The 24,969-nt window shown below is 43.0% G+C and overlaps 1 protein-coding gene across 3 annotated transcripts; it reads right to left on the bottom strand.

Annotated features, from left to right (window-relative positions):
- Positions 1-526: 526 nt before the first annotated feature.
- SLC34A2 (solute carrier family 34 (type II sodium/phosphate cotransporter), member 2) lies at positions 527-22,292 on the bottom strand. 3 transcript variants are annotated; one of them, XM_014937035.1, is made up of 14 exons: positions 22,225-22,249; positions 22,079-22,134; positions 15,624-15,732; positions 15,383-15,520; positions 14,666-14,794; positions 13,607-13,750; positions 12,779-12,890; positions 11,235-11,430; positions 10,823-10,918; positions 8,533-8,653; positions 7,664-7,831; positions 5,931-6,047; positions 5,719-5,843; positions 3,571-4,146 (listed from the first exon to the last, which is right to left on the bottom strand). In XM_014937035.1, the coding sequence occupies exons 3-14, from the start codon at positions 15,727-15,729 to the stop codon at positions 3,571-3,573; spliced, it is 2,028 nt and encodes a 675-aa protein (XP_014792521.1). In that variant the 5' UTR covers positions 15,730-15,732; positions 22,079-22,134; positions 22,225-22,249. The 3 variants fall into 3 exon arrangements, with proteins under 3 accessions (XP_014792520.1, XP_014792521.1, XP_014792523.1); XM_014937034.1 differs by having other exon boundaries at positions 527-4,146; positions 22,079-22,292; XM_014937037.1 differs by lacking the exons at positions 22,079-22,134; positions 22,225-22,249 and adding an exon at positions 21,372-21,472.
- Positions 22,293-24,969: the final 2,677 nt, after the last annotated feature.

The following is a 24,969-nucleotide window of genomic DNA, read 5'->3' as shown; positions in this document are numbered from 1 at the left end:
AATAATCTTTAAGGTGTTTAAGGACTACTTTTTATTTCTCTCCATCTGCTTAATTTTAAGCTAAAAAAAAAGAGAGCAAGATAGCTATTTTTGCCCACTTATAAACGAGACACCACTCACATCATGAGATAAAAGAAGAATTTTGTAAACACTCTGTTGGCCATCTTTCACGTAGAAGGGAGAAATCTGAGCCCAGCACAATAATACATATAATTTGCTATAACTCATCATGCATCCTGTTGTTAAAACAGGCTTCCCTCTCCCATCCTTACCTTTGCTGAGGATGAGTCTGCAGAGCCCCGCCAGAAGATATCTTGACCTACACAATTGCACCGAGCAATTGGCTTTATTTTTCTTGATATGAAAATCTCTCACTCATGTGAAAATGTCAGACACAGAGGCCTCCGGTGGTTTCTTACCTCATTTCTTGTACAATGCATCAGCTCAGACTAGAACTTGTCCACGTACTTATTTTTCTGCAAGCTTCTGTGATATGTATATAAACAGATACTGTGAAAAGATCTTATTTTTTTAAAACTTCTCTTTATTTTTACATTCAATGCATGAGGACAGACAAGATGAATGTTCGTGACAAAGTATAAAGCCATATATTGTCCTCAAACCAGTCAAAAGGTATAGTGTTTAAGAGTTTAAAAAAGTATTATAGAAACCTTTGTCTTTCCAAAATTCCTCATTACAGAAAAATTCAAATCTTTTAGAAAAGTAGAGTTTTATATCCTTGTGCATTAAACCATATTATGAAAGTATGTAGGTGGTTTTCATCCTTACTTCAAGAAATCTGTCTCTGCATTGCTAACAATCTTCACGTAACCCATTGACGGAGCCAACAGCCTCCATAATACGCAGTATACACAGTTACAAACAATTTGAAAAGTTATATTACAAAATATACAGTAGTTCCTTTTTACATTTTTATAGATAAACATTGCATAGTTTTCAAGTATGTAATATATAACACAATCACGAGCCTTTTTCTGTATAACTTACGAAAAATTCTGTACACTCAAATAATTATAAATAAAGTGTAAATATCTTTTGGTAAGAGTAGGAGGGGGGGAGGAGAGAAATATGCCAGGACATGTCGTCAAGTGTTAAACAGAAATCTTTGTCAGAATCTGCCTAAAACAATAGCCCAATATTGCCTGGAGCAAGGAGAGAGGAGAGTAAGAACGGCATAAGTCGTAGGGGAAAGTTACAGTGAGGAACCATAAAGTATTGATAAAGTAATAATTAATTATTACCCTGATTCTTTTGTAAGATCTGCTTTCCCACAGCTATTATCACTGCGCCTGATGGTTTTACCATCACGTTATTTAAGAAACAAGTAAAAGGAGATTAAAATGGTTCCTGTTTCAATGGTGATCAATGGAAAGTTGAGGTAACTTGGAAAGAACTCTGGATATATTTCCCATCTTTTTCCCAAAGAAACAGAGCATGAGAAATGCATGCTGGGATTTAAAGAAATAAATTAATTCTGGAAGCATCCAGAAATGTGAGAATAAAATGAAGAATTACTGAAGATGTCAAATTTCCACTTTAAAAATGAGATGCTGACAAAATTCTGTTTCAACTATAGGAAGGAAAAGGAAAATAATTTCTAAAAGAATAGTTTGGCATAACTCTGCTCTCTGCTACTAAACCCCAAAAGAGCAGAACTATACCAAAACTAGATGCTTTTGGAAATTCACTCTGATCCTAAGCATTTTGTCACTGGCTCACAATTACAGAAACAGTCAGAATCTCAGTATGAATGCAATTTGCAAACACATTTTTCAGCAACGTAGTTTGCCGGTTGAAATGTCAGCCTAAAAAAAGTAAATTAAAACCAGTTTTCACTTCTAAAATGTACGTATTTACCTGATAGCCAAGTTCAACCTACTGCATTCCAGAGCTCTGCAGAAAACAAACAACTGTTGAGAAGTAAATGTGTCTCAGCAGCACTGAGTGGCTACATTAAACTAGGGGTCTTCTCAGCATTTCCATTAAATATTTAATCTACGACTCAGCCATGGAAACTGGCTTTAAGCGACACTTGGCCTACATTCAGCCACCTAATTTATTTTTTTTTAAACGTTAGTGGTTGGGCTTCAGATATTATGCCATACTCACTGGTATTTAAGCTACTGAAGGCCAGCAGAAGTAATCAGCACGTCTTTGAAATGCTCTTTTTCCAGCCTTGAAATTATTCCTTTTGTCAGCCCATGATTCGGGGCAACCTCATGAGCATCTACTGAAACATCGGTAACGGTAAGAATTGAGCACAAGTGGCTTCCCACCAAGTGCTACACTCCCTACGGATTGACTACACGTGGTAGTGACTACGCTACCTATGGATTTCATTTGGGGTTTGGGTTGCTACATACGATTGCCAGTAAAATTCACATTATTCCCAAGGAGGGTGGTTCTGAGCACAACATGATGGTGCAGAGTGAACGCTCCTTTCTCTCCAATGAACATTGCTCTGTGTCCCACACCAGCCATAAGCTGCTCTCTCCATGTTCCCTCTTTTGAGGCTCTAAAGCCAGTCTCCACCACTACTCCGAAGGGTCATTTGGTGGCTCAGCCAAAGGGAGCCACAGTTGGACACAGATCTCCTGGTGTCAGCCCAGGCGTGGGTGGCTGTCTCCTCCTCTGCACTGGCCACTTGTCCTCCCTCCTGCCCCATTCCTCTGATCGAGGGGTTACATGGTGAACAGGACTAGGGAGGACCATCTAGAGAGAGAAGAATGGCCGCACAACCACATCCTGAGTCCATCCAGCCCTTTGGTAGCTACTCAGTGTCTCCAAACCCAATGCTTAATCTTCAGCAGGCAGAGGGATCAGCAATTACTTTTATGGCCTTTAGCTTGAGATAATAAAAGATTTTAAGTCCTGTCCCTGGTATTAAAGGAGATAGAGAGGGCTCAAAATAGGCTTGTACATACCCTTCGGCCAGAGCAGGACTCCCAGAGCTTCTGAAGAATGTCCCAGCATTTCAGTTTCCTTCACACACATAAAATAGATTTTGTCTGTACTGGGAAACCTACTATTTTCCACTTTGACCACTGCAAACAGGCCAATGAAAACGTTAGGATTCTCTCTTTTTTTAGGTTTGGTTTTTCTTTTTTTCCCCCTCCTCATTTCCAGAGCTTTTTAGGTATTATAAAGTGACTTCCGCTGAACAAGGCAGTAGGTCAGAAAGGCTGTACTACAAATGCATTGTTTGGTTGGTTTTTTTAATTAAGTTTGAATTGATCATAACTCCTTTCATCCCTCTCTTCATGGGACTACATCAGGATTTCTTTTGTTTGCTACTGCTAGCGTGGGATGGAGATACCGCATAGTAGATCCTCTGGAAGCAAATCTGCCATGAGCTTTTCGACTGGGCATAGATTTTTCTAGGGACTCTGTCAAGCTTGTTCGACTCCGTGCCTTGATGAGTGATATATTGATGGCTGCTTTGAACCTACACAAAAATGTTCACTCTGTCCTCAGTGCATTGTCCAAGGTGGTTTTTCAAGAGCCTGACTGTCCTATGCTGTATCTCTGCTGATGTGGGTGGATCCGCTACTATAAGGCCGTGTTGTTGGTGCCTGTTTTCTCAACGCAAGCTACAGCTGGTGCCCTTCTTCCACCTCTGTCTTCGTCAGCCATCGCCATGGTGTTTTCATAAACCTCCATAGTTTTTAGCTGCTTGTCTTTGGCACCTTCCTCCTCGGCTTTGACTTTGCAGCACTTGCAGAAGCCGCAGCAGTGTTTCCCACAAAAGGCAAGCGAAGACATAATGATATTGTCCCAGGGCTCCAGGGAGTGCATCCAGACGGGGAGGAAATCCCAATTTTGGAGCTTCTCAGGCAGTGAATGCGGTCGCCTCTTCTGCATAATGTTAATGACAACCACAGCAATAAAAAGAGCAAACAGGGGAAGGCAAACACCCAAAAGGACCGGCCAGCCTGCCAGGGACAGCCCAAATACAAACAAAGGCAAAAGGAAGAAGCAGACGAGAAGATAAAATATAGCAAACCATCTGTACTTGGCTGTTATGTTTCCCAAGGTCTTGGACATGCGGATTGGCAGGCGGGTAATAGGCAGCGGGTAAAACAGAATAATTCCAGAGACATTGAAGAAAAAGTGGCACAAGGCAATCTGGAAGCAAAAAACAGTTGAGAAGTTCATTAACCAAAAGACCTTTAAATGCTCCTACCCACAGGACAATAAATTCTAAGGCTCCGTAGTTTCCGTTCCCTTGCTTCCCACTGTTTTTTCCTGTCTTTCAAGCTATTTCATTGCAAGGGCTTTCCCAGCATGAAGCAAGGACTCAGAAATTCCTCACACACTGTAAAGATCACTGTCCCCAAAGAGAGGACAGTGTTTGGACACAAGACAATCCTAGAAGGGATGACACACCTCCCTGCTGATGGAGAAGCCTTAAAATGCAGCGAGAAATGGAGCCCATCAGAAATAAAAGCAATAAACCAAGCAGCTGTGAGGAAACAGCCCTGTTGTTAGTAAGGCAGGAGAACTACATGAGAACGGCTCATTACTGGGTTCTGCATGCACAGATTTTCAATTAAAAGATGGGAAATGTAAATTACATAGTGCATGCAGGCTATTGAGAAATTGCTAACAATACAAATTTGAGTTTTCCAAAAATTAGCTAAGAGTTCATAGGGCACTGAGGAGATTCCTGGAATGTGACTTCACCTAGATCTTTTATAATAATTTGATTCACATACTTCAAAATTGTTTTTAAAAAGTGTGAAGAGACACATACTTGCTAGAGATTTCAGAAGTTGCTTAGGCAGAATAAGCATGTACTGAACAAACCAGTACGTTCCCTGCTCACCTTATCTTATTCTCATTCTATAACTGTTATCAACCTAAAGTAAACATGAAAGTACAGGGTTTTATTTCTAAAGTACATTATAAAAACAGCAAGCTATCATGAAATCTGAGCGTGGTCAAGATACTATCTTCTCATGATTACATCTGTTCTATCTTGCCTGAGGACAATAAAATGACTTCTGCAATTTTCTTAATTCATTGTGGCTAGTAAAAAAACATTCATCCTATTCACAAAGAAAACCCCATTATCTTTTCACTCTTTGATGTAGAGGGTTCATTCAAATGTTATCTTCTGCGTTGGAATGTTCTTTACTGGGTGGTAAATGGGAGCCCAAAGCCAGGCTGGCTACTTTTCAAATAGTCTGAGGCAAGAAGGAATTCAACAAAACCCACTTAGATTAGATTTACAATAAGAAAATAGATGCCACGATGCTCAGTGCAACCTCAGGTAGGTAGACAGCTTGGGTAGTACAGCCTCCACTTAGGCTACAGGAGTCCCTGTACATCCAAAGGAGGGAACTTAGACAAATTGATAACCCTAATTATTAGCAGACTACCTAAGAGGGTTGCCAGAGATGTGGGCACTGAGTCCAAGCTGCAGAGGCCTCACACTCCACCCTGTATCGGTTCAGAATTAATTCAGTCAGATCAAGCCCAATGAAAGCAAGATTTTACTACATATTGACATTCTGTATATGTTTAATACAAGCTTTTTGCTCTAGCAGTTGAGATGAATGAGCTGTCATTAACAGCACACACAAAATCAGGTGTGAGACCCATGGCATGGTGGCACCAGAGCCAACTTGATCAGGCTTTTCTTCAGAAAAGTTGCAACTTCTAAATGAAGTCAAGGAAGCATTGGTTTCTACTGACCTGTAATGAGTATTTTAATGTACTCCCGGGACTTGCTAAAGCTGCAAGTATAGCTGTTGTGGTTGTGCCAATGTTAGCTCCTAGGGTGAGGGGGTAGGAGCGCTCGATGCTTATAACGCCAATGCCTAGGAGAAAAGAAACAGGATGGAGTGGTCTCAGAGTGATGGAGAAGACAAAACTTGGGGATAAAGAACACTGTATGGACAACTTACCAACAAGGGGTGTAATAGCAGAGGTGAAAACAGAACTGCTTTGGACGACGAAGGTCATACCAGCCCCTGCCAGCATAGCCAGGTACCCAGCTAGCCAGGTAAAAGGAAATGGGAAATCTGAAAAAAAAAGAGTGGGAGAACATTGTCTTCAGGAAAACAAAATGGTCTATGGAGCAGGAACACAGCAGTGAAAAGACTATTAAGCTTTTCAATTGTTTGCACATTATTTCTTACACAATGACTTTGAGTCAGAGTCAGGTCTACTGCTCTAAATTACGCTGTTCGCCGTACTCCTTCTCCAGCCTCCCACCACTGGATACACTTTGAAATGGGTACTAGACAAGGTAGTCACTTGTCCTGACCAAGGATAACATTTATGTTGTAATACAATTAGGTGCAAGAAATGTTTCTGCAAAGGTCAACACAACACCTTCTAGGTGTCTTGAGCACCTTGGTTTTGGCAAGTAGGCACCCGCTGCATTGATTGGATGTTCAGAAAGCTCTGAAGAACATCCTCAGAAAATCAGGTTGGTTGTTCTGACCAGTTTCAAGCAAATCACCTTCTAAAAATTCACTTGTTAATGCTTGCAAAGAAAAGCTAATCACACTGATAGAGAAACTTAGGCACAATGGTCCCCTGCAGTCTGTAGATTTACAAGAGAGCCAAGGAGCCAGGACTTAATCAGTTGGGAATACACAGAGGAAGACAAAGAAGATCACAAATGAGCATTAACTGGAAGCTGATTACTTTCTGCCCTTCATTTTTGATTCAGATAATGGTCTTTGCCAGGAGAACAGAAGAGAAGACAACACGGGGACCTTTTCGTTGCCTCCCCCATTTCATAGAATGGTTTGGGTTGGAAGAGACCTTAAAGATCATGGAGTTCCAACGCCCCTGCCATGGGCAGGGACACCTCCCACCAGACCACGTTGCTCCAAGCCCCATCCAGCCTGGCCTTGAACCCCTCCAGGGATGGGGCAGCCACAGCTTCTCTGGGCAACCTGTTCCAGTGTCTCACCACCCTCACAGGAAAGAATTTCTTCAGCCCTCTCTTCAATCACAACCAGACACATGACAGGGCTGTTTTTCCCTGCCACAGGCTGTAACCTCTCCATTCCAGGGAGGATGAAGAAAAAGCAGCAAAGTGGAAAAAAACAACAACAACAAAACAAAAACATTTGCACACAATGGATCCAGGGTGAAAAAAACAGCCAGAGAACCCAAGGAAAGACAGAAAGCACCACTACTGAGGGTTGCCTTATCTTACTGAAGAGAAGGTTAAGGAGTGGAACCTTAAAGAGGGTTAAGGACAAGCAAAGGAAATTAGATCATTAATCAGTACAAACTTTTTTTTTTTTACAACTAACTTTAGAAGAAACACACAGGCCCTGTGCCAGAGCCAGCAATCACGGTCTCAGTACTTCAGCGCTATCTTTGCAGGATGGGAACATTACATTTCTAACAGCTAATGATTATACATCAAGAAACAGAGCCTGGACTTTGGTCTCTGTCGCTGTTAATCTGCTGCAGATCGCAAGCAAGCAGTTCACTAATAGATTTCTTAAAAGAAAGAAAATAACACGCTGAGAAGGAAAAATGTTGGGGTGATTTTGGCTTAGTACTGTTTTCTTTAAAATGTTCTATAATATCTGCCAGAAAGGGGGATATCAATAAATGTGCTCGGTGTCCTTGTCATTCCTAAAGACAATCTTCAGGAAAAGCAGATAATTACCGGTGTTGATTGTCTTCTTGATAACACTCGCCACTTGTCCTTTAAGCACAGAGTTTAATAGCTTAACGATCATCACCAAACAGGAGCACAGAACAAGCAGGGACAAAGCCAGAAGGATGAGACCGATGCCAAGATCGGGCAGGTCTGAGTCTGCAAAGAGATGCCGGCCTGAAAAAGAAAAGGGAAAATTAATTGGCCTCGCTACGTTTTTTGCTCCTAATCCCAAGCCCAGCTCTGGTTTTCATACATACCCCTAAGAAAATGGGACCAAAGCACCCACAGCTTGAGGGGTTGATGCACTGAGTGAAAAAGCCACCTCTCTTGCTCCACAAAAGCCACGTCTGAGTGGGGTAAGGGGAGCTTTTGTATGGAAAAGCTCATAAAATACACATGGGGCACCCCTTGGGGCAGGCAGGAGCTGGGTGACCCTGTGCAATGGGGTGTCAATACAACAGCATGAGGAAATTTTGAGGTGCTCCAAGCCAGGTGGTGGGTCGGCTCTTCCCAGAGGTGGCTGAGAAGGGCTGCTGAAAGTCCGGAGGGGCGTGCATAAGGATGGAGATATCCAAGCAGCCATGGCAGCAAAGTAACTGTAGATCCAAGTCACCTGAACGGTGAGGGTGACATGATACTGAAGACCTGACTTACTGATATCGGGGAGCATGGAAAGAGATCCACCTGCAGCCAGATATCATGATGATGCTGGTAACTCCAGCTGTACAGCTAGAACCGAGCTCAGGCTGCTCTGACTGGGTCCATATACAGGAGAGTGCCTCTTGATATACCTCTGAGATGGTCTGTTAACACCCTGAGAAACCTATATACATTTATAAAGATACTACTGGAGGAGAAACGGTTCTACTACTTACATTTACTGATATATTCTGTTTCAGTTATGTTCTTGAGGGTCCATGTCGTATTTCCTTCACTCCAGCAAAACTCAGGAGATGTGCAGTTTTCTGAAGGTGGAATTGTGACATTCTGCAGCGTCTAAAAGTTGTCAGACAAAGCAGATAAGTCACCTACAACCCTTTGATAAGTTCTCATGCAAAGTTCCAGGTCTTTACTGCAACCAAGCATGCATCAACTAAAGGAGGGTTTATAAAACTGGCACCACATTAACCACAAGGCAAAATTTCTGGCATTCTTAAAATACGTGGCTGTGCTGTTGCTGTTACTCAAGTCAATCAATGCAACATTTAAAGATTAAAACATCCCCCAAACCTTCTTCATGGTAAGAACCATAGCACCAAGTCATCAGTAGCTCAGGACCTTCGCTACTGATGCCAAGGTTTGTGGGAAGAGGCTCACATCTGGCTTCAGCTGGGGGGCAGCGACATTCCTTTTCCACAGCTTCCTTGGGTCAAAAGAAAGACCTCTTTACTGGTGTCTTAACTGCAATTAATGGCCTGGGGAGGGTTGCACAGGACTGGGACTCAGAATACTTGTGCTGACTCTGCTGCTGGGTGAGCCCAAGCTGCTCACGCCGCCCGCCCGTGCCTCTGTCTTCCTACCTGTCGAAACAGGGCTGCTGCTTCTGCCTTCCTTTCTAAAGCTCAAAAATGTTATCTGAGAGCTAATTACAATCACTATGATTAGCATTACTGCGCAGAACCTGGATTTCCGTTTATGCTGCAATAAAACCTTGTTCATTAGAGCCTTTAGCCCCGAGGTACTGCATTCTGACACTCGGTCCAGAAGTCCTCAGGCAGATTAAGGAAGAGTTTGCCGACTGAACTGTACTTCTTCACAACAGGGGCTACCAGCCAAATGGACTCTGAGCCACCCTGCTGAACAGGAGGCAGCTTTAGGATGCAATCAAGTGATTCTCTTTTGCAGAAATGGGGAAAGAAGTCACGTTTTCTCACTGGCCACTGCCTGTGGACATCCACATTTGCAATTCCCCTCCAGGGAGGTCCATCCAGTGCCCCCCTGACATCTCCAGATCAGCCAACACATCAGCCTCTACAAACACAATGCAATGTTGTTTCTTGCCATCCTGAATTTTTTCCAGACATCCGAGTTTCCGAGCAGCTGCATTAGATCAAAATATTTATCCTTACATTTCACTCTAAACATATGGGCTCTGCAGGCATTTCTCCCTGCCATACGTCTGTTTAATCATTTTTGCCAGAAACAAGTTTAACCCACGAGGAATGTGAATCATTTAAAAGATCCTCCTCTTCCCCCATCAAGTTCAAGTCGAGCTTGTAGGGGTTTCGAGTGTTTTTGCAATTTGACCTTATGCTTGGGCAGTAGTTAGCCAGCCAAAATATAGACAAACACAGTAAAAAAAAATGCGTATATGGAAATGTAACCCTCAGCCTACAATTTCCCTGTAGTTGCTTGTCTTCTGGCCATCGAGGCTGTCATTCCATAGGAGCTGGGCTCCTCTAAAAACCCAAGTGCTTAATTTTAACCTCCACTATGTGTCTTTAAGCATCTTCTGCCTCTGGACTTCAGGAATTACCTGATATACATGCTAACAGGTAGAAGAGTCTCATTAGAATAGTCTCATTAGAATAGTCATCTCAGAGATCCAAGGGATATTTAATGCTCCAGTTGTTAGTAAGATGAACCAAAGCAAACACTCAGCTCCACAGTCTACCAAAATACTAATTTGGTGTCGATTTGGGCAACAGACTCCTTCCAACTGCAGTGTTGGTTGGGTAGAGAACAATGGGATTTGGGCCCACAGAGGCTTTTTCCAAGGGCAGTTTTCCAAGAGAGCTGCAAATAACCAGCTGCCACCAGACCACACTAACACACGGAAGACCAGACCTGGTTAGATCAATAGATAAATGGTCGGTGAAAAGGTATTTTCTTTGGCCAATATTGCAGATTTTTTCCACGTTCAGGGAGTCAGTAGGAGTGTCAGGGTCTAAAGGCCTTTGGATATGAAAGGCCTGGCTCCAAACCACCAGTTCTGATAAGCAAGGGCCTGTGTGGTACCGAAAGCAACCAGGTCAAGCCCACCCCTTGCATGACATCCTTGGTTTAAGTGGAAAAAAATTCACTAAATTGTTTTCATTCTTTTCCTGCTGAAAAAAAAATACTATTTAAACCTCTAATTTCACAATCCCATGATAAGGATCATCAGCAAGAGATCAGCAATATATTTCCTGAGGAGCCTGACAATGAATTTATCATAATACTCACCACGTTGGTTTCAGTTACACACCAAATCTTTACCAGGCTTTTGTTTTTCGCTGATTCATCGTTTGTAGCAATCGCATTTATTACTGATTTATCAAGCTTAAAAAAAAAAAGAGATAGAGAGAAGAAAAAAAATAATGTTATTCCAACTCGTCTCACACACTTCTGCCCAGCTTTACTCAAATAAAGTAATTTGGAAGTTCAATCACGTAAAGCCTGCATGACCACCTCTAATGCTGGAGCTGCTGCCCCAAAAGGAGAAGGGGGTTTACTCCCAGAAAAAGAATAAAAGACTCCATCTACTAATGAGCTTTACCCCGAGGACAGAGAGAAGTGAGTGGGAGCCCCCCTCCCATATTCAGAGCATTCTGAATGAAGCAAGGAAGCAACTTCCTTGAAGAGACCAAGAACTTACCTCAATGATGAGCTTTGTAAAGGGGTCTGTGATCACTTTTAGTAGCTCAGGGGCATCCTCACCGCTTTCAAGATGAAAGGACTCAACTATAACATTGGTGAGATGGTAAAGATAGCCAGAAATAACTTCAATGGGCAAGAGGGCAAACACAGCGAGCCAGTTAAAGAAATCATGGATCGTTGCCCCGGCAAAGGCCCTGCAAGAAGAAATTTAACAACAGAGCTGCTTTTAATTAAACAACATGTGCACAGCATCAATTAAATATGAAATCATAGAGGTGGGGTGAAGCCTGTTTCAAGATTTCATTTCTGGGGTCACAGGAGAAGTCTGCTTTGCTATAGAGATCTAAGTCACCCCCACGCTGTTGACTGGGTGGAAGAGTCAGCCGAGGGAGTGAAATGAGTGAACACATGAGAAAAGGCAAAAATGATCCTTAACACTTCTTCAGCCAAGAGTACTTGTCTGAAGAAAAACAGCTCTTCCCTCAAAGGCACTCTTTCCCACCTTCCTAATAGCTGCTTGTGGTCCTCCCAGTTATCCACAAACTGCCTGCAGCTGTTTCACAATATAGCTCCTTAAATTAAACATTGTGAAGGAAGAAAACGTGAGGGAAAAAGATCCTTGAAATGCTAATCCCGTAATTTATGTTCCCACTGACAAACCGCTTGAGGGGAAATCAGGGGGAACATTCAAAGTAGGCCAACAAAGAATCAGGGAGAATATTCAAAGTAGGCCAACAAAATTGATAGTGCTCCCACCTTCAGTTTACAGACTGAAGTGGTTGTTAGCAATGTTAATTAATGTTTAAAAACAATTCTTTCTCATTATTATTTAAATTCTTTTCCTGACCGGATACTAAGAAGCTACTTTGGTGTTGGTCTTAAGTGACAGATAATAGCACAACCGAAGACTTAAAACAGTAAATCTTGGAGAAAAATGCATAGGTTGGGTGTGTTTCATACGTCTGGCACGCCATAAATGACAAGGTACCAAACTCTCATATCCTTCCCAAGTTTACTGCACATCTCAGTAAGCTGTGAGCTCTCTTGGTAATAAGTGGCAACCTAAAAGTTGTCACTGTATTTATTTGACAATCAGAACACTTCACTTCTCTACAGTTACCAGCTCTTTTTTATTATAGACTTAAAAAACCTTCAACATCAAAGTCTCTTTTAAGGAGAGTAGACCAAAATACCATCGTGCTAACTTCTTGTACAGGCCACCCATAATTAAGAGACAATCAAAGGTGGGTGATGTAGTGGGAGCAGTTGAAAATTTACCCTTGTGCAAGATCCGATTAAAAATGGTGGATTCTTACAAAAACACAAAACTTTTAAAGGAACCTAATATGCTTTTCTTCAAGTATATTAAGCCATATATCTAGACAGCATTACATGGCCATGTTTGTGACTTTCCCCAACTAGATATGACAATTTTGGTCAATAGAAAGGTTGAATGACTGTAGTGGTGATAGGTAATATAGAAGAAAACCTACAAAGAAGGAAGAAAAGCAACTTTTCATATCTAGTTTTAAAGCACAATACCTTCTAAATTCATTCCTGTCCCCAGCTTGCATGAGTGCCACAATCGTGTTCGTGACTGAGGTGCCAATGTTTGCCCCCATTATGATGGGAATAGCTGATCGGACAGTCAGCACTAGAAAGCAGAAAAGGAAGAATTTAATGAAAAAAATCAGACCATCAGCAAGCTCTTTGCTCCAATGAAAATTAACTATTATTAATGTCACTGGAACCCCGACTTCCCTTGGCGTCGCTGGGATTAGGTGCTCCAATCAATGTTTGCTTTTATCAAGCCCCCTGGGAACTTGGTGCTCCCATAGTCCCATGATCCCCACTGAAACTGCAGCCCATGGTTACCCCTTTCCACCACTTGTTGGAGGGATGGAGTAACACGAAGTCTCTTCTTTCCCAGGCGAAACTGCAGCCCATGGTTATCCCTTTCCACCACTTGTTAGAGGGACGGAGACATGAAGTCTCTTCTTTCCCAGGCAATTTCCTGCTTACTGCAGAATTTTTAAATAATGCCATGGAAACAAATGAAGTTCAGTAACTGGCTAATGTGAGAAAAGCATGGAGGTACTGCCAGAACTAATTAATTCAATGCCAAGGCTCCCAGTGATTTTCATTGCAGTTATGGAGTTATCATTACTACTACTACTATTACTATTTTTATTATTATTATTACTACTTTTAAAGTTATATTTTATATCAGGGCAACAGCTGTGAGAATCTTTTCCTGCAGTTTCTACTCTTACACTCAAAGCTTCTACAGCTTCAACACAGGTGGGAATATTTTCACCCCAGACCAAGATTTATGAGTGATCTGTACAAAGACACTCTAAGCAGACTTACATGTGGAGGACACCATGCTGACCACAATGGATGAAGAAGTGCTGGAGCTCTGGACCATAACAGTCACCAGAACTCCAATCACCAGCCCCGCAACAGGATTAGACAACACTGAATCATCTTGAAAAATGTCCCCTGCTGCTTTACCTACAAAAAACATATTCTCAGAGTGAGGGAAGTGCAAGGTAAAGTCCACAGGAATTATCAGAGCGTTTAATTAAAGATCATTCAACCATTCAATTGATACATATACCATGCTTGCCAGTCAAAATATGTACAACCTGATGTAGCCCAGGGATCTAAATTCAGGTCCTCAACTCTCAGCTTCTCAGTTATCAGAGGATACTTCATAGTCTCTCATTTCAGAGACTGAACAATCTCTACTGAACTCTGAAGAGAACCATATAAAACCCCAGCCATCAGAGGAAAGACTGCAGGACACAAACCCCACAGACGTATAGATTTAAATGCCTTGATATTTTTGGTTACTGCATCAAGGAAAACTATTTTAATAATCCTGAGTAATTCTGTTCCTGTAGATTTCTGTGTTGCCAAAAATCCAAAATACTTCCACAGAAGCTCACAGATTTCTCCAATAACCGCTTCTGAAACCATCAGCAGAATCCAACCCTTGGAAACAGGTAAATGTAAAAAGTACATTTCAATAGTTTTCATCTTTGAAGGATTTGGGGAACATTTCAGTGCTGGATGCTTTGATCAAGAGCGCAATTTTCATATTTCACCTTGTTGAAATGTCTTTCACACAGGGCAGATCTATGCACAGATGTATTTGTGTAAAGTGTCACTAAAGTAACAGGAACCTACTAAGAAATCGGGGCCAATAATCCCTACATCAACAGCTCTTTGGAATTTGAGAAACAAAGGCCCTTTCAAACAAATGAAGGTCAGTCTTCAATCAGAGCTACTTCCTTCTGCATCTATATCTCAACACATAAATCTATGGAGAATGTTCGTGAAGAGTGATGCTTGTAATTTAATAACTGAGATTAAATTTACTGCCTCATTCATAGTTTATTCTTGATATTTTAGACATTTTCATACCTCCTACCAGTTGGAAAGCAGAGCTCAGTACATCCAGAGAGCATACGAACATGTAGAGCAGTCCAAGTAGCATAATAAACTTCCCAATCCCATAGAGTACACGAATTATTTTTCCTTTTCTATCCAATTCTGCAAAACAAACACATTATGCATAAAAAACTTGCTTGATGTATCTGGTGTTCTCTTTGGAACTGTCTAGAACACAAGCTACAAGAGACTATGTAGTCAAAGACAGTGTTCTGACCCCAGCGTGTGATTAAACCCAAAAGAATGTTCTTCTTAATCAAATTTTAACTGCTAGGCAAACAAACCACCTGCTTCTGTTGTACCACATAAAAGCTTTTGGTCTATGACAAAAGCCTTATGAAATCTGAGATTGATCCTCAGTTTTACACAGTCATACTACTGAGTGAAGGAGACAAATAGAAGCCTGGATATAAAACCATATTAGTTTTGGATTGTTTTCCACATATCTCCTTGTGGTTTTAGGAGGGTAAGCAGCATGATTTCCAGATTCTTCTTAACTGGCTAAATATAATATCTTCCTTCATTGTTGGGGAAGGTGACACAGAATGTAAATCCTACATCTGAAATCTCCTCAGATCTTGAATTCAATTCTGCAGCAAATACCATTTCAGAAAATTAACCAAGACAAAGAGAGCAGAAGATATGGGAAAAAAATAAATGCAGGTAACTTATTTACTGAGAAATGGCTACCTGACCACTTGACCCCAGTGTCCTGCAGTTCCGGCAGAGCCCATGGGTCCTCTTCTTCTTGCCTGGTCTCATCTATCAAGGCTATTGTGGAAAACGCAGGTTGAATTTCCCCTTTATTTCCAAGTGAAGCCACGTTGCCTGATGAAAGAGAACATTAAAAAAATGGTTTAGTTACTTTGACCTTCTCCAAGGAGCCCCAAAAGTTATGTATCTCTGTAACTCACAGGCAAGCACACATTACCTTTGTGATTTTCTCCTTCTTTCCCAGCCATATTCTGGTTCTGTTTGGAGGAGTCCCCAATATAGTTATTGGTTTCAGGCTTTTCCACCTCAGGCCAGGGAGCCATGATCTGTGAATAACAAAGTAGTGCTGATTAAAATACATGCGCAGTCAAAATATTCAACTTACAGCAGGGTACGTGAGAAATATGATTAAGTTTAAGAGCAAAAGAGATGGTAATGGAATGGAAGCAATTAGTCCTTGAACACAGCTTTATGCATTAATCCTTTATTTGCATTATTCCTTTATTTGCAAAATTAATTTCTCAATTATTTTTTAAATCACACAGTTTATTTATTTGTGCAATTTACACAATTGAAAAAAATATTTCCATCTCGCGTTTGTATTTTTGTTCACTTTTAACTGGCACAAAAGCAAAGATTCTGCTGCTTTCCAAACCTTAGGCATTTATTTTCCTTAATTCATTTTATGTCATTTCAGAGGACTGTTTTACTTTATTCTGCCTTCTGGATTTAACTGACTGCTTTTACCAAACTGGTGATTCAATGCACAGACCTTAGCAAAGAAAGTTCTTCCCTAAAGCACTGCCTAGTTTGGGTCACGTATGCTAAACACGTGTTGCTTTTAATGGTTCATTCCCATGGAAGCATGGAGGATACAGAATCACAGAATTATTAGAGTTGGAAGGGACCTTAAAGATCATCCAGTTCCAACCCCCCTGCCACGGGCAGGGACACCTCCCACCAGACCAGGTTGCTCCAAGCCCCATCCAGCCTGGCCTTGAACCCCTCCAGGGATGGGGCAGCCACAGCTTCTCTGGGCAACCTCTTCCAGTGCATCACCACCCTCATCATTCCCGTCAAAGAATGGAGGGGAAAGTGACCCTGGATAAGGTGGAGGAAGACCTTAGAGTTTTGAGCTCCAGACTGATGCTTGCTGAATGACTGGAGAAGCACGTAATTAGACAGCGGTGGCCACTGGCAGGTCTATATGTGCCTGGAACTCACAGCTGAGGCTGTAAGGAAAGCTGAGATAGTGGCAGCAAGGTCAGGCTCACCCATCCCATGTAGGGTCTCCCTCTGAACCTCTTCCTTCCTGACCCAGTTTGAGCATATTTGACTTATACTAATATTAACAAATAATAACTTAAATAAATAAGGCATCCACGGCCAATAGTCCTGCTGACACACGTACAAACACATGTGACAGTCATAGCCCAGGGACAAGAGGAGGAGGTAGCTGTTCCCTGAACCAAAACTTGGAATTATAGAATGGTTTGGGTTGGAAGGAACCTTAAAGAGCATCGAGTTCCAACTCCCCTGCAGGGACACCTCCCACTAGAATCACAGTATCATAGAATCGTCTAGGTTGGAAGGGACATTAAAGATCATCTGGTCCAACCATCAACCTAACTCTGACAAAAAAATAAATAAGAAATAAGCAATAAAAAAATCACTAAGCCATATTCCTGAGGACCATGTCAACCCGTCTTTTGAACCAGGTTGCTCAAAGCCCCATCCAGCCTGGTCTTGAAGAGTCCTACCTACTTCACCAACATTGGAAGCCAAAGGGAGGGACATGAAAGAGGGAGAAGGTGACAATGGGGAGCTGATGCAATATATGATAATACTTTCTACCTTTGCAGGCTTGTAAGGCTGATGGTTTGCTCAGCCAGCATGACCAAAAACTCAGTGGAAAGGATGGGAGAAGTGAATCCTACCCAGAAAAGCCTCACAGAAAAGCCTCACCTTCAGGTTTGTCTCTTCCACCCTTCTCTGCCACAGGAGTCGGTCACTGCTGTGGACAAAGCTGCCCCACGGCCACCACGTCTGGCACCCACGGGGCTGAAACACCCGTGATCAAATTGGCCTACAGTGCTCCTCATAAACAGGGCACCCGCCCCCAGCCTACAAAAGTTGGTGTCAGAGCTGGTATCATCCTCCCGTAAACAAGGTTCACCTGCATTTAGCAGCCACTCTAAGGGAGTATAATTAGTCATTCATTTTATCATAATCCTTTATGGTGAAAATGTTTTGTCTCTGCCCACGTCAATAAGCCACACATTCCCCTCCTTTAGCTGGGAAGGAAATGTCACAGACAAAATTATTCATGTAACAGAGGAGGGTATTGTTTTCTGGCACTCCGCAGAGGAAAGAGTATCCCCCCCTCCACATTAACAGGAAAAATTATTCTACAATCCTATTAGCAAAAGCTACGCTTTTACACGTTCTTTATCTGTGGCTCCCAAGGTACACAAAGAAAGATCTCAGAACCGATGGAAGAAAACCACTCTTGCTTGTTTCAACAAGGGTTTCCATTTGCTTGGAGCAAATTGTCATATTTTCACCCATGCCAGAGCAACCTCCAGGCCCCACCCACGCCAGAACACCTCTGTCTTGTTAAACGAGTTTCATTTATACAAGTTCAGCGTTTAAAGAGGTCTAAAAAAAAAAAACCAACCAAAAAACTACTCGGCACAAGTGCTTCTTGAGTGAAATGCAACCGTGAAAAAAGCATTGGAAATTTGGATGTGAAGTTGCATGGAAAACATATTCCCACCAAGGAGAGACACAGAATACGCTGGACACCACCAGCCCTAGAGATGCCATCAGTGCTCTTACAGCTCTTCTGTTACGTTCCGTATGGAAATGAAGGGTTCAGCCTGCAAGATTACTCTATGGAAACTGAGCTGATGCGTTCACTGGAGAAACTGGAGCTTGAAAACTTCAGCAGAAGCACAAACAGCCTCTACGTCTCCTAAATAAACTCTCCCCATTCAAGAATCCAGCAGGACATTTTTTCATAATGAGCATCTCCCGTGTTCCTGAGGTGCTCAGGATCCCACAGGTACGTCATGTATTATTATTGTTTTTGCTTTATGTGATTAAATACCATAGAATGAGAGTTGACCACCTCTGTGGAGGAAGTTTATTTAACAGGTATGTATATAAAGTTATTCGTATGAGCCCTAGTCAACCTCTGATTTGGGAAGGTAGACTTCAAGACTGGAGGTCTTTACAGAGTTTGCCTTGTGCATTGGGGTTCGCAGAGGTATTAGTAGAACAGCCCGTTCTGTGTGATTGGTATCAAGGACTGACGAAAGCAGAACCATCTAGATCCTTGAAGTGCTACCAAAGCTGTCAGCTTTCTCCAGATCCCAACTCTTGTTAAGAGGAGCAGCCGAGAAGGTAGCTTACAGCCACCTGATACTCCCTTTGCTAAGAGTCCTGGCCACAGCTACTTACTGTTAATTAATCGCTGTGCTACAAGGGTAATCTGCACGCTACGGTTTTCCCTTCAAAGAGGTTCTCCCTTGGCCCAAACGTAGACATTGGCATCTTGAGAAGACACTGGGAGGAAATTCTGGGTGACAAAGGTGACTGCATGGTTCCCCAGCAGCTCCTCTGGGAAGGCTGGCTGACGACAGGCGTGATGCAAATGGCCAACATCATTGTATGCAAGATGTAAACGACAATAAAAAAAAAACCCAAACCAAAACAAAACACCTAATAGTGGGTTTACTTTTGAACGCCGAAGGCATTAACCAGGCTGGGAAGGGACTCATGAGAGAAGGGGTGGAGGACGAGGCGCGGCACAACGAGGAGCTCCCTTCAGCCGGACACACCGGTCCCGGTCCAAGGGCAGGATTAGCCACAATTACCGGATGGGATGCCCGGATTGAGGAGCTCTGCCCATCCCCGTGCCAGCCCAGGTGTCTCAACACCCACCTGTCCCCTTCCTGCCTTAGAGGAGATGTCTGGAGAAGCATTGGCCCTTTGGACATCCAGCCGGCTGGAGCTGTGCTGAAAGGGGAGCGAGTTTCCTCCCGAAAAAGCGGCAGGTCAAAAGATGCCATGCATATTGCAAAGGCCTGAAAGCTAATGCTGTAATCCAGCCCGTTTGGGTGAAGCTGGCTGCAAATCCTCTCCCACCACCGCCCGTGCTCCTCTCGCTGCGAGTATAGTCTTTCCTCGCCTTCGGAAAATGCTAACGACGCCTGACATCCTTCCCAGCTCCGAAAGAAACCGAAACCTCCCGCTCCGAAGAGGGAGATAGATGGAAACGGTGGCACTCAGATTCCAAAATAAAATGAGAGAGAGAGAGAGAGAGAGAAAGCCGAAGCCAAGGTGGGTTCCCATGGGTTTTTACGCCCACATCCACTCCCTCGCTGCAGCGTCTCAAAGAGTTAAAAGTCTCTGGGGAATGGTTTGAGTTGCTCAAACAGGAGGTGTCATTGCCTTCCTCGGTGACTCATTGACCTGCAACAGCACGGCCTGGGCTTGCAGGGCTAGGCTCTCGGGTGCTTCTCGGTTTTTAAACTAGAAAGAGCTGTAAATCTTTTCCATTTTGCTGGACTCAACACGGGGAGCGGGAGCTACCGCTCGCACAAGCCTGGAGAGCATTGTTCCTACCTCTCCACCCGTGACAGCTCATGGAGAGTGCCCGAAATAAGAACTACCCAGCAGCAAACCTTAAAGAAAAAAATCTCACCTGCAGGGGAGCAGAGCCAGTCAAACCGAAATTAAATTAAAGTAGGGGAGAAAATAGCAGTATATTCTCAAAACCAACTGGCAATAACTGCAACAACCACCCATGTGGACATACAAGTGCCTGTGGGCTGCTTGTGCAGCTCCAGTGCAAGTTTTGGCTTCAGCCAGGCTTTCCCCTCTCTCGATTGCTCTCCTTCTCCCTCAGTTTTTCTGCAAATAAATAGACATCACTTTCCTGTCACCCACCGCTGCGCCACGGTTTCTACGTTAAAGGATTTATCACCTCATCTGGCATCCCACTGGATGACTTACTGACGACACCATACTGCATGGCTGTATATTAAATATGAATATTTATCACATGTACTTCCTAGGAGTAAATGCTCAAGCTACACAGCAGTCCTTCTTGTACCCAGCTGGAAGAGATATCGGGCTTTACCTTCCCTCCCCGCCGCACAGAATTGATCATTTCTGACATAAACACACATTACGTAGAGACAGGAAAGGGAAGATCCTCAACCAGCACAAATTCATTCGGTGGCTTTACATCAGCCACAAATTTTGTGCCCCAGAACCTGTTCCAATGGCAGCCTCGGCGCCCCGGGTGCAACCGAGCGGGACACGACAAGTAAACACAGGGAATGATTCAGCCTCCCTTGGAGCAAGCCCTGGCACCAGCTGCTTCCTTGGGGCTTTATCTCTGAAGAAGTCAGCAGGCTTAGCCAGGGTATAAACTTTCCGACTGATGCAGTGGTAAAGGGAAAAAAACAGACGTGGGAAAGGGGGGAAAAAAAATAGACACGGGAAAGATAAAAAAAAAAATAAATAGAGCATCGTTCTCACTCTTTATCTCTATGGATCCCTGAGACTTATTGCTCAGAAGTTTGAATCTAGCACACAGCAAAACTAAAAAAAAAAAACCAAACAAAAAAACCCCACCCACATTTAAAGCAAACTACTAAAGAGAACTAATTTCTAAGCAAGTGCAGAGAGAAAATGAATCCCAAACATTAATTTTTTGCATTCGCAACCAAGCAAAGCACCGGACGCTGCCAGAGCCAGGAAACATCAGTGAACTATTTGAAATGCCTGCCAGGTAATTTAAATAAAACAATTATATTTTTCTTAGAATAAAACAACAACAACAAAATAATAATCCCACCCACAAGGAAATACAACAGGTCTACCCCATCCCGAACACACACCAGGTAGCAAAGAAATGAGAGAGGAAAAAAGTAACGACATTAAAAAGACTTACTGATGGAATGGAGGAGCTGCTAATAAAAGTTACTGAGAAACCAGTGGATTTCTGCCTCCTGCCACATTAGTTGAGCTAACTGCATTAGACTAATGTATTCCTCTTACCTCCGTGGACCAAACCAAATTAGCATAAGGAAATGTTTCCATCGAGAGTAGCCTGGCACGGCCATAGCGCGGCACACTATGCTAACACACTATGCTAACACACCAACTGACACTGCTCCCTTCCAATGTTTCATTAATTGCATCCCAGACATTTTCCAGTATCCAATACCCCTGATTACTATGACTTAAAATCTCCCTTCTTTTCAATCCAAAAAACCAATACTTTCTTAAGCCATAGGCATTTATTTCTGGGTAGTTTTTTTTCCCTGACAGCTACTAATATAATACTTTTTTTTTTCTTTATCATATGCCACAAAAATACATCTAGTTATTTGCAGACTAAATGTAGCCCACTTTGGGTTCAGAACTATGATTTTTCATCGCTTCCTTAAGACATAAACACAGTTGGAAGAACAGGAGGTGAAAATGCTAACGAGAGGATGACATTTCACCGTGCCACTCCAGTTCCCTGCTGCTACTCCCTCAGCTGCAGGAGCAGAGGGGCTGGATTTATCACCTAAGCAAGTTGTTTAAAAAAAAAAAAGAAAAGAAAAAAAATTAAAAAGAGAAGAAAACTTGATCTTAGTTGTTCTTACTTACCACTTCTTTCTTCCCAGGCAACAGAGGAAACGGGTGGACTGGGCAGCCACTGGGACCTGCAATATATATAGACAGGTGTTGAGCAAAGTTTGCTTTCATCACGGCGCACTAACATTCCTATTTTACAGTCCGGAGGCACTGCCTACCTGCAGCTTAATGATCACAATCAACCTCTTTTTTTCAGCAGCAGTGGGCAGCAACCAAGACTGATAAAACGACGGGCTATTTCACACTTATCACATTCTAAAAAACGTCCCATCAGCATTTAAAAGTGCACGGGGGTTGCTAATGTCTCTTGGCTGAGTGCGGGGGAACGGTTTGTTCCAGCCTGAAAAATTGCCATCCGCCTGATCACCCCGTAACCTTTCTTTTTTTTTTTTTTTTCCAATAATAATTTTTCCAAAAATATCTTGCAATCTGGAAAGTCTGTCAAAAGGGTGTGAAGAAGATGTAGTACTGTTATTTGTCTGTTCAGGTGCCTATTAATCTTTTTTTTTTTTTTTTTTTTTCCAATAATAATTTTTCCAAAAATATCTTGCAATCTGGAAAGGGTGTGAAGAAGATGTAGTACTGTTATTTGTCTGTTCAGGTGCCTATTAATCTGCCTAAGGACCGGAGTGAAGGGGAATCAGATAAAAAGCGGTGTAAGTAGGAAACACGTAAGAACTTCTCTGAGAACAGAGGATGGAGTTTCATTCTTATCAGTGCCCAATGTTTACAATTAAGGCAAGCTCATTAGCATTTTGGCTGTGGCTCTCCTTCTAAATGAGATTTAAAGATGTAAGGGCATCTTTGATAATTGCATTCAGAACGCCTAGCGAGGAGGAAGGCTGTATGATAAATAGATCTGTTATTCAATAAATCCAGCGTGGTATTAGTGATTAGATGGAGCAGCCACCAGCATCGCTGCCTGTTCTACCCCTGGGATTAATGGGGAGTCCTGGGGGAAACAGGGGGGGAGCTGCATGAGGCACCGTCGCTTTATTCTCTTTGAATTTTTTCCGTTTCAACAGGCAATTTACACTGAGAAAATAAGCTGTAAACCAGCAGCCTAATCAGCAGATCTGCTTGGTCTGCGTGTACGCCCTCGTATCTCCCAGCAGCTTGGTGACTTAGTAACTCAGAAAAATAAAACTCTTGCTTTTTGCACCTTTGGGTCCCGCAGAGGAGCCCAGCCTTGGGAGCTGTGACTCACAACTGACTCCTCGCACGCCTCGGCATCAGAAATGTTTAATAAGTGGTGATGGTAAAAGCCTCCTCTGCCCCGTAGGCAGCATCCCATCACAGCAGGGGAACCACCACACACCTCCCCTTGTTTGGGGTGGCTCTGCTGGTGCAGACCCCACTGACCCCCCTTACCCTGGGCACGGCTGATGCTGGAGCCCAAGGATGAAAGCTCCTTAAGCAGAGAACAGTCCAAAGTGGGAAGAAGTGATGGAAAATGGACCCCATGTCCACCTCGGTGGTTCACAGGCTCAGCATTCAGTACCCAAAGGGGGCTACAGGGGAGATGGGGAGGGACTCTTGATCAGGGAGTGGAGCCATAGGACGAGGGGTAACAGTTTTAAACTGAAAGAGGGGAGATTTAGATGAGATCTCAGGAAGAAATTCTTTCCTGTGAGGGTGGTGAGATGCTGGAACAGGTTGCCCAGAGAAGCTGTGGCTGCCCCATCTCTGGAGGTGTTCAAGGCCAGGCTGGATGGGGCTTTGAGCAACCTGGTCTGGTGAGAGGTGTCCCTGCCCATGGCAGGGGGTTGGAACTAGATGATCTTTAAGGTCCCTTCCAACCCAAACCATTCTATGATTCTTAAGAGAAGCGTACTTCAACATTGCATCCACAAATAGCAGGTTTTCATTGATGCCCCACAATGCATTGATGCCTTCCAACCCAAACCATTCTATGATTCTTAACAGAAGCATACTTCAACATTTCATCCACAAATAGTAGGTTTTCATTGATGCCCCACACATAGGAAACCACATGAAGCTTTTAACTGGGAATCCCTGTGTTTCTCTGGGCTGTAGCTCATCCTCTTGTGAGTCACTGGTTGTGGAACCCAGCTGTGACAGAGAGCAGGTACAAGATGTGCACGTTCCAGGTACCCAGTTACGTCTTGGCTGGAGTATGGTGACATCTTCCACAACATTTTTATCCCAACATCACTCATTCCATTAGCTAAGCACAATCCTATGCGCTGACCACGTTAATGTTTTAGGAAGGGAACAATCCTAGGTCAGATCCATCACATTCCCCCAAAGTACAATAGGAAAGAAAACCCACTCATTCACACATGGGCACGTTATCTACAGTTTGTCTTTGGAAGTCCAGGGTGGACCTTTTGGAGTCAGTCTGGAAGAGCCTCCGTAAGGAGCTAAGCACAAGGGATGAAGGTGGGTGTGATTTGTCACAGGAGCCTTTCCCTCATTCAGGATTGGAGGAGAAGAGGCTGGAATTATTCCTGGGACACCAGGGCAATCAGAGTGATAGTCCAGAGCACTTTTCAAGCATCCAGCACAGATTCAAAAGGTGCTGCTGCCAAGGAAGAATAACCCAATGCTCTTTCTTCCCCCTTCAGAGTTTACTTTGAAGCAACTGGCCTGATTTCAAAAAATACCCCTGGGTAGGGAACATTTAATAAAACAAAGCAAACAAGCAAATTTCAAGGGTCCTGATTTCCTGCTGCAAAGGTGCTGGATTACTCTGCAGCTACACGGAATGGTACCTGCAACAGCCCAGCATTTAGCAGGAGGTGCAGCCACAGAAAACCTCTCAAACACAGAATTAGAAAAAATTCCTGGCATGTGCAAATTCTGGGAGAGGTGAACTCTGTCCGGTCACGGTTATATGTTGCAAGAAGTTATAACAGAGGCAAGAGACCTGCCTGCATAAC

This window comes from Calidris pugnax, unplaced genomic scaffold, assembly GCF_001431845.1.
Source record: "Calidris pugnax isolate Ruff unplaced genomic scaffold, ASM143184v1 scaffold49, whole genome shotgun sequence".
Taxonomy (NCBI): domain Eukaryota; kingdom Metazoa; phylum Chordata; class Aves; order Charadriiformes; family Scolopacidae; genus Calidris; species Calidris pugnax.
Note: the sequence above shows the minus strand (reverse complement) of the source record. Positions and strands in the feature narration are given on the sequence as shown.

What these genes read in the sequence shown, in the direction of transcription:
- SLC34A2 (XM_014937034.1), bottom strand. Translation starts at nt 22,177, where the DNA reads ATGAAAGCAAACTTTGCTCAACACCTGTCTATATATATTGCAGGTCCC. An exon ending in CAGCATGGTGTCCTCCACAT is followed by an intron (nt 12,891 to 13,606) that starts GTAAGTCTGCTT and finishes TCTGCTTTCTAG; the next exon opens with TGCTGACTGTCCGATCAGCT. An exon ending in TTACAAAGCTCATCATTGAG is followed by an intron (nt 10,919 to 11,234) that starts GTAAGTTCTTGG and finishes TTTTTTTTTAAG; the next exon opens with CTTGATAAATCAGTAATAAA.